The sequence below is a fragment of the Fundulus heteroclitus genome, unplaced genomic scaffold, assembly GCF_011125445.2.
Source record: "Fundulus heteroclitus isolate FHET01 unplaced genomic scaffold, MU-UCD_Fhet_4.1 scaffold_95, whole genome shotgun sequence".
In the NCBI taxonomy this organism is placed as follows: Eukaryota; Metazoa; Chordata; class Actinopteri; order Cyprinodontiformes; family Fundulidae; genus Fundulus; species Fundulus heteroclitus.
In genome coordinates this window covers 611,223-625,836 of record NW_023397417.1, presented here as the reverse complement: position 1 = coordinate 625,836, position 14,614 = coordinate 611,223, and the positions used below count along the sequence as shown (strand labels likewise).

General features: G+C 35.6%; 1 protein-coding gene and 1 gene segment (V, D, J or C); both read right to left on the bottom strand.

Annotated features, from left to right (window-relative positions):
* Window positions 1-14,614, bottom strand: part of LOC118562518 — a gene marked incomplete in the record, with an annotated part of 354,708 nt that overhangs the window by 331,065 nt on the left and 9,029 nt on the right.
* Window positions 8,702-9,161, bottom strand: LOC118562484. The segment is given in 2 exon segments: window positions 8,702-9,034; window positions 9,122-9,161. Coding segments are annotated over 2 exon segments (345 nt in total).

Here is a 14,614-nt window from a genome sequence, read left to right as displayed (position 1 = left end):
AACAAACAAGAAATGCTCAACAACATAATCATCAATGAATCAACTAAAACACAAGAGAATCTAAACATGGAAAGAAATAGACATCTACAGAAATCCAAAATTCAAACACTTGATTCCCATAGACCATAACTGGACCAGACGATAGCAGTCATAAAATTTCTCAATTGACTCTAATGCTTCAAATAAACACCATTAAAATGTTCTGATTATGTGATCTTATTAAGAACTAAACACAGATTTTGCACTTTGGATTTGATATGATAACATAAATTTAGAGAGCAAATGTGTAATATTAATATATAAACATTTTCAATTTGTACTGTCCAAGTACATTTGCAGATAATAGTTAGTATTGTTCATTTGTACAATCTTACTTGCAATTTTATGAAAGGTTTTTACTTTATTGTTTATTTTAGTTAAATAATCATAAAACACTCTTAACAGCTATAAAGCAACTGATGGTCTAAGAGCACCACCTCTGGGTAATGTGTAATAATACAGCTGTTCAGACTCAGAGGAGATTTTGTACAGCTCTTCCTCTTGTTTGTGTCACTGTGGCTCTGGCACAGTAATACACAGCAGAGTCTCCAGGCTGCATATTCTGTCCATTCAGAGTTACTGTGTTACTGGAAGAAACTGCAGATAGGCTGAATTTGTTTCTGAGAGAATCTTTGTAGTATGTTGTATATCCATGGGCCACTGCCTGACCGATCCACTCCAGTCCTTTTCCTGCAGGCTGTCTGATCCAAGCTGTGTAGTAGCTGCTAACAGAATAAGAGACCTGGCAGCTGATGGTCAGACTTTGACCTGGCTGCACAGTCATAGAAGCTGGCTGTGTCAGCTGTTCACATTTGACACCTGATAAAAGAACACAGTTTGTCATAAATTATTAAGAAATGTTTAAAATTAATGAATTACTGACAAAGGTGCCTGTTAAAACCTCACCTGCAGATACAAGGAGCAGGAACAGAGCAGCACAAAACATGATGACTGATGAAACACACTTCCTGTGTAATCAACTGCATGCTGTTGCATTTATATAGCAGATCAGAGGAGGAGAAATTTGCATGTGATCAAATCTACAATGTGACAATGTAGGTATAACAGATGTGTTCGTCTACCACATATCTTGCTTTCTTTGGTTTTAATATTATCGCATTCTTCTTCAGTTCATAGTATTACAAACATTTGTAATTAAACATAATCATGTTATGCAAGTATTATTTGCATGATGACCACTGGTTAATCTTTGTTGTGATGAGTGAGATGGTACAAGTGAAAGAAAAAAAAATACTTCATATATTACCCTGTCTCTGACTATGTGGAAGTCAGATTGTTGTTTGTAAGTATGACATGAATATCAATGACCACTTTTTAATCTGATGTCTTGTGATCAGTGAAATAATAAAATTACAAGATAAGAAAACATCAAAAAAAGCAAAAATAAATTAGATATTAAGACATCTGTTTGGAAGTCAGATTATTGTCGGTACAAGTTCACAATGGGCTCATGTCAATATTTGAATAATATATTAACAATAATGACACAAATCAATAAATGACACTGTAATAAACAATATGAAAATCATCATCAACAGCAAAACTAATTAAATAACTTATGAATAATAAATCATGTTCCTTTGGCAAAAACGTATTTTATGACACATTTCTATTTTATTTTTTACTGATAAATAGCAGTTCTTCAGAATTTTATTATTTTTGTTTCGTCAAAAACTGATATTGAACAAATTTGTAAAATGTTAGTAAGGAAAAGGGAAAACAATATACAAAATAAAAAATGGCTAAACTAAACAAAAGCATAACATTCTTTGTATTCTAGATGTTGTTTTGACACCAACAAAAAGTTTTGTTTTCTGTTTTTATTTTTATTTTTTTCAACAGTTTTTATTTGGATATTGAAGTTCAACAAGTCATTAATATTTTTTAAAATCTTTGTGCATTATTCAGTTTTGTTTGGTGACATTGATCAACTCAGTAAACTGAGATTTGTGCATATCATCGGTCTGTCCCAAAACCTTGATTATGGGAAAGACATGATGAAACACCGTGGTAAACTGTAACACAACAAAAATTGCAACAGGAGTACATTTATTTATCACCCATGTGTGATTTAAACTTATTTTGTCCTCATTTATGTCAGGACAGACAAGAAATGGGGCTAGAGAGAAGGAAGGAAATCATATTAGTGGAGGGTGGAATGACAAGCAAAACCGATACAACTGCATGACATCTTCACTTTAACTTTGAATTTGTGTTCCTCATCAATTGGTAAAAGAATCAAATCATCAGTACTGTTTGATAAAACAGAATATAAACATTTGGGTCACCATGTACTGTGTGAACCAACAGTTCACTTAATCATTTAAAGGGAAATGTAAAACATATTTGTTTTCCGGAAAGTATTACAATATAATTTTGAAAAGTGAACAGCTCCAATCTGTAAGCAACAATAACAGTTGAGTAATTATACTGAGTTGTTGTTACTTCTGTATCATTACAGGTGATATGCCTTTGAAGAATGGAGTAAAATATTTGGTGCTAATGAGTGAAAAAGTAAAAGTGCAAGAGAGAAAGCAAATAAATCAGATACATTTGCAAGACAGAAACATGTAGGTAACCATGTTCTGTGGGAGCCTACAGTTCATTTAGTCATTTAAAGGGGAATGCTTAGGAGATTGGTTTTCTGAAGAGTCTTAAAATATATTTTTAAAGGTTAACAGCTTCGGTTTGTAGGCAATAGTGCCATCAGCTGAGTAATACTGACTTGTCTTTATTTATGTGTCATCACAGGTAATTTGTATTTGAAGAATGGAGGAAACAAATGGTAGGAAGACAGAGGAAGCTTTGAATGTTATAATTATCTGTTATAATTTGATTCAAGTTTTGTTATGTAGTATTTAAAAACTTTAGATTTTTATAAATCTCACACATTTATCTCTGAACAAGAGCGCCTCCTCTGGTTAAAGAGTAACAGTTTGGATGTTTTTGTACAGCTCTGCAGATGGTTTGTGTGACTGTGGGTCTCTGGCACAGTAATACACAGCGGTATCTTCAGGCTGCACATTCTGTCCATTCAGAGTCACTGTGCTGCTGGAGGAGTCTGTAGAAATGCTGAATTTGTTTCTGAGTGAATCTTTGTAGTATGTTGTAGATCCAGCTACCCGACCAATCCACTCCAGTCCTTTTCCATCAGGCTGTCTGATCCAGTTGGTCCAGTAGCCACTAACAGAATAAGAGACCTGGCAGCTGATGGTCAGACGTTGACCTGTCCTCACATTCACAGAAGCTGGTTGTGTCAGCTGCTCACACTCCACACCTGATTAAAAAAAGACAGATAACTTTTTCGCTCAGAAAAGATATAGAATGTGTTAATTATCTACTTTACCAGATTAATTTCAAAAACTCACCAGCAGCTGCTAGGAACAGGAACAGAGCAGCAAAAAACATGTTGACAGATGAAACAGACATCCTGCTAACTCCACACTTTGGCATTTTATAGCAGATAGGAGGGGGCATGTTTGCATACAATCAAACCCACAAGGTAAAAGGCAAAGCTATCAATACTCAAGAGAGTAGTTAAACCCAGATAAACAATATACTTAATGAATATGAAATGTATGCATTTTGATTTTAGAGCTGGTGATTGTGACCTGAACATAGTATTAGAATTTAGAATATCTGTAATCACCGTGGAGTGTCTTACCAATTCATTTATAGCCTAATATTTTAAGACGGCATATTAGCCTTCATTGTATTGCACTGAAAAAAGACTTGTCTACTGAAATAAAAATAAATAATAAAACATTTTCATTGATGGTGAAATTTTATCCCAATGACTAGAGCTTAAAATATGCTGTCCAGCAACACTTTTAATTATACTGGGTGAAATGGACCTCCCATCCTGGCATGTATTCAGAAAAAGGAGGTTAAATATGTTGATCTCTGTAAAAACTGAAAACTCTGACCATGATCAACCCTGTCATTATGTCCGAAAGGATAGAACCAATTAGATTCCTTCATGTCTCACCCTGCCCACGCCGCCCACTGTCCCTCAAGTTTTGGGGGTATCGCCTTATCTATTGGTTGTCCCACACTGTAGCTCCGCTGCTCTCACTGTGTACTTTGAAATGTTAGATCCGGTTTATGTTAGCTTATATTCTTATTATTTTAGTATTGTGTAAGATCCATATTTATGCTTTCCCTTCGTTAGTTCAGTTTCTGTGGTGTATTTATTCTACTAATGTACTGTTGGATTTAGTTAGCTTATGGTCTTTTATTTATGTAGTTCTGTTATACCTGTTCCATCTTAGTTTAGTTAGATTCTTCCCCATGTCTTTCCCATTATTTTGTTCCTTGTTAGGTTCTGTTTATTCCCTCCATCTACCAGTTTATCGCCCTTCCTTTTTTGCCTCAGTTCACCTGTGGCTTATTATCCACCTTTTGTTTCCTTACGTCTCATCGTCTTTAAATTCAGTCCTCTCTGTGTAACACATCATTACACTTCCATTTGTTCTTAATAGTGTGTGTTTTTATGTAATCCTATTCATCTCTGTAAATGCGTTGCTCAGCTGTCATTTCAGTTCAACTTTCATGATTGTCTCAGTGAACAATAGCATTTTTACCCTTTTCAAACCTTCATACAATTTAATGTCAAATGCAATAATATGTTAACTTGTGAAGTAACGTTTAAATTGTGCAATTTGAAAGAAAGAATTTCCACAGTAAATTGGCATATTAATAAACTATTAATATAGACCATAACAGCAGAATATAGATGTTTTTAGAAGTGTCAGTATGTCAGTCGCATCACTGTGCAGACTGTAGGTGATGATAAAATAAAGATGACACGTTGGAATGAACGGAACTGAATGGTAGACCCATGTGAAATTTGTTGTGAGAACATCACATTGTGACATTTGGGGGATTTTGTTTCAATCTGTTAGTTTGATCATAGTATTTAAACTTGATAAATATTGGTTATAAAGCTAATCTGCTGCATTAAACTGATAACATTCTCTGAAACACATCTTTTGAAGGAGAGAAACTGTTGGTAGACTGTTGGAAAAACAGGAAATCATCAACAACTACATCAGTTATTCTGTGTTGATGTCACCCCTGACTTCTGCTCTGTGAGGAGTTTTTGTACAGCCGCTGTGCTCACATTAACCACTGTGAGTCTCTGGCACAGTAATACACAGCAGAGTCCTCTGGCCTCATGGTGGAGAGTCTCAGATCCACTATGTTCTTACTGGTGTCTCTGGTGATTCCTATACGTCCTTGAACACTGTTGGCATAGTCTGTACCTCCATGATACCAAATAGCACCCATCCATTCCAACGCTTTTCCTGCAGGTTGTCTTACCCAGGTTGTGCTATAGCTGGTAACAGAATAAGAGACATGACAGCTGATGCTCAGTGCCTGACCTGGCTGCACAGTCAAAGAGGCTGGCTGTGTCAGCTGTTCACACCTCACACCTGTTGATGACAAACATTAGATTAATTACAGAGTACCATCAACATTTCTGTGGTGTCATCATGATATGAGTGTCTCAGTGAGACTCACAGTATCCAGCAGCCAGCAGCAGCAGAGCTACAGAGAACATGTTGGTGCTGAAGATGATCCAATGAGAGCTTCTCTGTGACTGTGTGACTGACGGTAAGAGATTAAGTCTAAAAAGCAGGATATACAATTTGCATAATCACAGACCAACCAATCATAAATGACTACTTTACACTTAACAGCATAGGAGGAAATGTCATGTTTATTTTCTTTCCAAACATGATAAACCTTAAGCTCATTTCTGTTTGTAAATGTATTAAACTGACCTTTCACCACCTCCTCTATTTTCAACTGCTCAATTGAGTTGAATTTTAAACAATGCTTTTCTAAGTTAAAAAAAATATAAAGAGTTCTGTTCACCTTTTTCTAGCCATCGCTTCCTCGTCCTAATGAATGCTCCCTGAGCTCTCTTATAAATATTATCTAACCTTTCTTGTAAATTAATGAATTATATTTTATCTTGGATAAATTTTCAGGATAAAGTTGTGAGTATAAAGAAATGCTTGTTACAATGTTTGGTTCCTCCATTTCCATTTTTTTAGCCAGGTCACTACAAAATTTTCTTAAGTACTTTGCTGACTCATACTTAAATAGTTCCCAGTTCACAAAAAAACCCCAGAAAAAATGAGAACATAATAGAGAAATCTCCTTTTTGACTGTTTAATATTTTAGTAAGGAATGATTTAGCTTCCAGTATTGTGCCCTTTGAATTGCATGCTCAGGAACAGTGGTGTTTCTGGCATGATCGTTAAGTGGGGCACACATACTCAACACCTTTTATCAACTGTTTTCTGTGTGATGTAAACAACCAATCAATTTTAAATGAAAAGGTAAAATAAATTGGTAAAATAATCAAATCTGCCTGGAATGAGCCATTGCTCATTCCAGGCAGTGGCTCCGAGGCTGTGGAATGTTTTGCCTCTCTCTTTACGTTGTTTGAACTCTGTTGCTTCTTTTAAAAAGCAACTAAAGACGCTGCTATTCAAGCAGGCTTTTTATTAGACATGTGGGTTTTATGGTTTCGTTTGTATGTTTTTTCCGTTTTGTTTTAAAATGCTGTTTAGTATTGCTGTATACTGTTTTTGGTTTTTTTTGTTTTTTGTTTTTTTGTATTTGTATTTTACTGTGAAGCACTTTGTGATTTGTATCTGAGAAAAGTGCTATATAAATAAATTTTACTTACTTACTTACTTACTAAATGAACACTTTATAAATGCAATTTTAAATAAACTAAATGTAATTAAATTTTTATACTTAAAATTACAAATATAGGTTCGACATTTATGTCTCTATGAATTACCTGTAGCAAAGCTGCAGACATGTTTTGCAAATTTCAGATGTGCTTCCTTCTTTTAGCTGGTTAGACTCAGTTTAGTTAAACCTACTCGCCACTCATCTTGGACTCTTCTGCATTGATCTAAATTCAATGCCGCCATGTCTACAGATCTTACTCATGGAGCATGCCTGTGTCAAAAAATTGCGTCACCGCAGTTGGTGGAGCAAAATACGGCAGCGTGCTGTTGCATATTTCCTGCAGAATCCAACATGTCGGGTGGATTTTATTTTTTTATTTTTTTCGGGTGGATATTTAAATCTCATTTAGTTTGTTTACACAACTGTAAAATAAAAGGTATTTGTGAAAAAAAAAAATGTGTGACTTGTTTTAGAAACTTTAATGCCCCCTCTTAAAAGGCATGAGGGTGAAAAAACTTCAACGTGTCTGGTCCATATCTAAAACTATTTAATACAGACCATAACAGCATGTAAGGGGTGGTACCTGGCACTGCAGCCTCACGTCTAAACGGATTAAAGCTGAAAGTAGCGGTATTTCCAATGAGGTGTCAGTTTCCTTGGGAGGCCAGGAAGCTTGCTGGTCCCATGCGTGTGGGCGTTGGCTAAGATTGTAGGTCAGATTTTAAAGAATGCTTGCAGAGCTACAGAGAACATGTTGGTGCTGAAGATGATCCAATGAGAGCTTCTCTGTAACTGTGTGACTGACATTGTGAGATCAAGTCTAAAAAGCAGGATATTTAATTTGCATAATGACAAACCAGCCAATAAGGAATGGCTACCATAATCTTAACAGCACAGCACAAACCTTCTTGTTTTTATACAGCTTAAGTGTATTTCTCTATCTGACCCTTTAACTTATTTAAGATTAAAGAACACCTCTATCTGTTTTTTTAACAATATTTTTACATTCTCCCTGTTCTTCCCTCTAAGAAACATTGTTGATGTTTTCTACCAAAAGCCCCTAAAAAAACAAACAAATTTTGAAAATAACCTAGTATGAATAATCATTATAGGGAATATTTTTACAAGTTGTTGATTCATCACACGCGTGTTTCTTTAATATAGAAAAATATATATTAAGCAATGTTAACATAACACATCCAACCACCACAAGTATTTTCCAAAGCAGCGTGCTGCGATTTCTTGCTGCTATATGAGCTAATTTTACTAAAAACTTAAATACTACTTAGACATGGGGCTGTCATATTTGAGGGGTTGTATGCTGGACCAAATGGCAGACAGGATATTGAGGGCAAAATTAGGAATTTAGTGATTTAATATTTGAAACAAATGAACTTAAAAGAGGAGCACAAGGGATACAGGAGACAAAGCATGGGCTGAGAATCTGAAGATGACACTGAGTATCGGCATGGATCAGATAAATGAAGCAAAGTAAGAAACCAGAGAGGGAAAGAACCAGACAGTTCAATTGCAGGGGAGACTTGAGGAGAAAGGCATGGCTAGCAGATGAGAGTAATAGGATGAAAAGTGAGCTACAGCTGGGAACAACGAGGGTGGTGAGCAAAAGGAGAGAAAACAAAGATTTTCCACTTTGGATTTTGACATGATAACATAAATTTAGAGAGCAAATGTGTAATTTAAATATATAAACATTTTCAATTAGTACTGTCCAAGTATATTTGCAGATAATAGTTAGTAATATTAGTTTTAACAATCTTACTTGCAATTTTCTGAAAGGTTTTTACTTTATTGTGTATTTTAGTTAAATATTCATAAAACACTCTTAACAGCTATAAAGCAACTGATGGTCTAAGAGCACCTCCTCTGGGTAATGTGAAATAATACAGCTGTTCAAGCTCAGAGGAGATTTTGTACAGCTCTTCCTCTTCTTTGTGTCACTGTGGGTCTCTGGCACAGTAATACACAGCAGAGTCTCCAGGCTGCACATTCTGTCCATTCAGAGTCACTGTGCTTCTGGAGGAGTCTGTAGAAATGCTGAATTTGTTTCTGAGTGAATCTTTGTAGTAGGTTGTAGATCCAGCTGCCTGACCAATCCACTCCAGTCCTTTTCCTGCAGGCTGTCTGATCCAAGCTGTGTAGTAGCCACTAACAGAATAAGAGACCTGACAGCTGATGGTCAGACTTTGACCTGGCTGCACAGTCATAGAAGCTGGCTGTGTCAGCTGTTCACACGTGACACCTGATAAAAGGACAAAATTTGTCATAAATTAATAACAAATGTTTAAAATTAATGAATTACTGACAAAGGTGCCTGTTAAAAACTCACTTGCAGATACAAGGAGCAGGAAGAGAGCAGCACAAAACATGATGACTGATGAAACACACTTCCTGTGAAATCAACTGCATGCTGTTGCATTTATATAGCAGATCAGAGGAGGAGAAATTTGCATGTGATCTACAATGTGACAATGTAGGTATAACAGATGTGTTCTTCTATCACATATATTGCTTTTTTTGGTTTTAATATCACTTTTTTTGTCAATTCATGGTATTACAAACATTTGTGATTAAACATAATCATGTTATGCAAGTATTATTTGCATGATGACCGCTGGTTAATCTTTTTTGTGATGAGTGAGATGGTACAAGTGAAAGAAAAAAAAAACAAATACATCATATATTACCCTGTCTCTGACTATGTGGAAGTCAGATTGTTGTTTGTAAGTATGATATGAACATCAATGACCACTTTTTAATCTGATGTCTTGTGATCAGTAAAATAATAATATTACAAAAGAAAAAAAAACATCAAAACAAGCAAAATAAATTAGATCATAAGACATCTGTTTGGAAGTCAGATTGTTGTTGGTACAAGTTTACAATGAACTCTTGTGAATAACTGATACAATGATGACACAGATCAATCAAATGACGCTGTAATAAACAATATGAAAATCATCAACAGCAAAACTAATTAAATAACTTATGAATAATAAATCATGTTCCTTTGGCTAAAGCGTATCTTATGCCAATCTTTTATTTTATTTTTTTTACTGATAAATAGCAGTTATTCAGAATTTTATTATTTTTGTTTTTTTAAAAACTGAAATTGAAAAAATTTGTAAAATGTTAGTAAGGAAAAACAATATACAAAATAATAAAAATGGATAAACTAAACAAAAGCATAACATTCTTTGTATTCTTGATGTTGTTTTGACACCAACAAAAAGTTTTTGTCATATTTTGCAGAAGAACCCAAACACAGCCACACACAGAGCTTAGTTTAGAGAGTTTATTGAAGGTAGTGGATAGTGGAGAATGAAAAACCAACAGTCTGTACCGGGCTGGAACAGGAGGATGGTGATGGCAGGAACTGGCAAGATTGACGGAGCCGGAGCACCGGATAGAGAACCCTGGAGCACGGAGGTAGCAGGCGAACCAGCAGCACAGCAGAGTGAATACTTGCAGGCAGGCAGGTAGAGACAAAGGGAACTTGTGCTGGACAAGGAAAGGATGAGGTGAGGTGAGCAGTAATGAGCAGACGAACCACCAGGGAAGAGCTGACTGAGGGAGGTTTAAGTAGGAGTGATGACAGGTGGAATGAGTCCGGGCTTGGTTAGTGGCTGGCAGGTGTATGTGATTACTGGGATGTGGGACCGGAGCTGTGTGGGAGGTGGAAAGTGACCCTGAATATGTCCATGGTGCAGCAGGCAAAGCTGCGCCATGACAGTTTTGTTTTCTTTCTTTCTTTTTTTTTCAACTGTTTTTATTTGGATATTGAAGTTCAACAAGTCCATTATAATCTTTAACTTCATCAAATCTTTGTGCATTGTTCAGTTTTGTTTGGTGACGTTGATCAACTCAGTAAACTGACATTTGTGCATATGATCGGTCTGTCCCAAAACCTTGCTTGTGGGAAAGACATGATGAAACACAGTAGTTTAAATCACACAGTGATGTGATTTAAACTTATTTTTTACTCATTTCTGGAAGGACAGACAACAAATGGGGCTAGAGAGAAGGAAGAAAATAATATCAGTGGAGGGTGGAATGACAAGCAAAACCGATACAACTGCATCACATCTTTTACCTGACTCCGCCAGATGGATTTGCTCCGCATATCCATCTGGAAACCTTCCGTTGAAGTAATTTTGGGAAGGGGCGAAAATACTGGTTAGCTGATTGGCCTATGTTGGTGATAGACGGGCCAAATAAACCAATCAGATCAACGAAGCATATGACGTACTCGTCAACATGCTTCGTCGTCGCTCTGTTACGAGCGACGACGAAAACACAACCACAAGCCAAGCTACTCTTGCTGCTGCAGGTAAAGGCTCGTTAGCTCAGCAAAGAAATACTCTGTAATTCCGATAAAACTTGCTCGATAGCCACGCTAACGCCAGTTTCGTCGGCTGAAGCCGCCATGTTCTTTAGACTGAACTGTCGCGCTTCTTGTTGCGTCACACCTCAACCTGTCTCAAAGCCAACACTGATTGGACGTTCGTTTGGTGAACGGCTCCAAATTTTCTTTAACGGAGAGTAGCCAGACTGATCTGCGAGTGAAACCTTGAAAGCTCGCGAGATCAGGATGGTCTCACGAGGCTATCACATCTTCACTTTAACTTTGAATTTGTGTCCCTCATCAATCAGTAAAAGAATCAAATTATCAGTACCGTTTGATAAAACAACAGAAGAGAAACATTCAGGTCACCATGTACTGTGGGAGCCTACAGTTCACTTAATTATTTAAAGGGAAATGTAAAACAAATTTGTTTTCTGGAAAGTATTACAATCTAATTTTGAAATGTGAACAGCTCTATTGTGTAAGCAACAATAACAGTTGAGTAAATATACTGAGTTGACGTTACTTCTGTATCATTACAGGTGATATGCCTTTGATTAATGGAATAAAATAATTGGTGCTAATATGTGAAAGAGTAAAAGTGCAAGAGAGAAAGCAAATAAATCAGATACATTTGCAAGACAGAAACATGTAGGTAACCATGTTCTGTGGGAGCCTACAGTTAATTTAGTCATTTAAAGGGGAATGCTTAGGAAATTGGTTTTCTGAAGGGTCCTAACATATATTCTTGAAAAGTTAACAGCTTCAGTGTGTAGGCAACAGTGCCATCAGCTGAGTAATACTGAGTTGTTTTTATTTCTGCATCATTACCGGTAATTTGTATTTGAAGAATGGAGGAAACAAATGGTAGGAAGACTGAGGAAACTGTGAATGTTATAATTATCTCTGTTAAAATTTGATTCAATTTTTGTTATGTAGTATAGTTGAAAACTTTAGATTTTTTTAAATCCCACACATTTATCTCTGAACAAGAGCGCCTCCTCTGGTTAAAGAATAACAGTTTGGATGTTTTTGTACAGCTCTGCAGATGGTTTGGGTGACTGTGGCTCTCTGGCACAGTAATACACAGCGGTATCTTCAGGCTGCACATTCTGTCCATTCAGAGTCACTGTGCTGCTGGAGGAGTCTGTAGAAATGCTGAATTTGTTTCTGAGTGAATCTTTGTAGTATGTTGTAGATCCAGCTACCCGACCAATCCACTCCAGTCCTTTCCCATCAGGCTGTCTGATCCAGTTGGTCCAGTAGCCACTAACAGAATAAGAGACCTGACAGCTGATGGTCAGACGTTGACCTGTCCTCACATTCACAGAAGCTGGTTGTGTCAGCTGCTCACACTCCACACCTGATTAAAAAAAAAAAACAGAGAACTTTTTCTCTCAGAAAAAAACATGGAATGTGTTAAAGAAAGTATCTACTTTCTAAGGTTAATTTCAAAAACTCACCAGCAGCTGCTAGGAACAGGAACAGAGCAGCAAAAAACATGTTGACAGATGAAACAGACATCCTGCTAACTCCACACTGTGACATTTTATAGCAGAAAGGAGGGGGCATGTTTGCATACAATCAAACCCACAGGGTAAGAAGCCAGGGTACTACTCAATACTCAAAAGAAAACCTAAACTAAAAACATGCTTTGTGAATATCAATTGTATGCATTTTATTGTATAGCTAATGAATGTGAATTGAACATGGTATTAGAAATTAGCATATCTGTAATCACCGCGGAGTTTCATAACAGTTCATTAACAGCCTAACACTATGTTCCATCAAATTGAATATAAATAGAAATGTAATAGCTACTTTTTTCCCTAATTATTAAAGCTTAAAATACAAAACGTTAGCCATTTCTAGCTTAACTGTTGTTTTTATTAGTTTTTAATAAGTTTACAGATTTATATTGATCTTAATATTTTTTATGTATTAAACTTGACTCAAAAAGCATTTATAGCCAGTATAATTTTCTTCAGCATTCAAATTAACTTAGTATGCAAGAGGCCAAGACAGACTTGACCCTGGACAGGTCACCAGTTCATCAGAGGACACCATAGACATACATTAACATTAACATACAAAGTCATATCTAAGGACATATGAATGGTTCCAGCTGACATCTGTAGGAAAACTGGAGAACCTTAAGATGGCTCCTGGATTTAAACCCGTGACCAACTTGCTATGTGCTACGAGGGAACATCCAAATGTGTTTGTATATTTGATTATCGCCACTAATGGCAAATATGTTGCTGTTCAAGAAAGTCTAATGAAAAGAGTATTATTCTTTCTACTTTTGCTGATTTTCTTTTTCTCCGAGGTAACATTATTGCTTAACTTTATTAAAACGATTTATGTTATAACCAAAACATAGAAAGCAATGACAGGAGTTGTAATAAATTTTACAATCACAGACAGAGATAAACAGAGCAAATACAATACAATAGAATGCAGTTTTAAAAAAAAAATCTGTTTTTTAAGGGGAAAATCAACTCAAATCAAGCTGGCTTTGGTGAAAAGGCCCCTAAACCTACTCAGGGGTCATACCCCTCCAGGTAGCAATAATTCAGCCAATAGATTAGGTTTAATTAAGCCATTCTAAAATTTTCATTTGATAATCAACATTTACCCGCTTGTGTGTTCCAGATCATTGTCTTATTACAACACCCAAATGTTGTTTAATTTAAGGAAATCCTGAATGTCCTTTGATTTAAGGAAATCCTTAATTAAAGGATATTTCACAAAAAAATATTTTTGTGAAATATCACAAAATATTTTCTCAATAGTTCCAGTGAATTATCAAAAAATATATTGGGTTAGTTGTGAGACAGGCCTTTGTGTTTGTTCTGCTTCAGCTGTAGCAATCAGAAAGCATTGGAGATCGCTTAGTAAATTCAATAATTAACAATAGGCTAACTTATTCAGTGAAGGCCAGATTGATTTGGAGGTTGTTTGCCATGAACAAAAAATAAAAAAATACTTTCTTTTGCTCAGGTTACTTGATTTGTTGCTTGATTAAAAAATAGTTTATTGATTAACCATCAAGCATGAAAATTGTAAGGGAAAAATAAAAGGTTATAAATATATATAATATCAGTCTGGGAACTAATTTGCCTTTCATAAATGATATTATGTATTGATTTATTTATTGAGGCAAAGATAATCCTTTGTTATCTTTGCATGTAAATAATTTTATGTAAAGTAGACAAAAATTCATGGTTGCAGTCTTTCCCTAGTGTTAAATTGTAATGTTGAGCATTTTGCAAAGCTATACTTTAGTATATGTTTCACAGATATAGAAATACTAAATGTTTTCAACACATCAGCATCAAATTATTACTACCACATGTACTTTGAAACAATTATTTAAACAACTGTGTGACTTTATTTTTGTAATATTCTGACTTTATTCAATGGATAAATAAATTGTATCAGGGTCATCTTAGATTAAATAAAGTAAATTGTCAG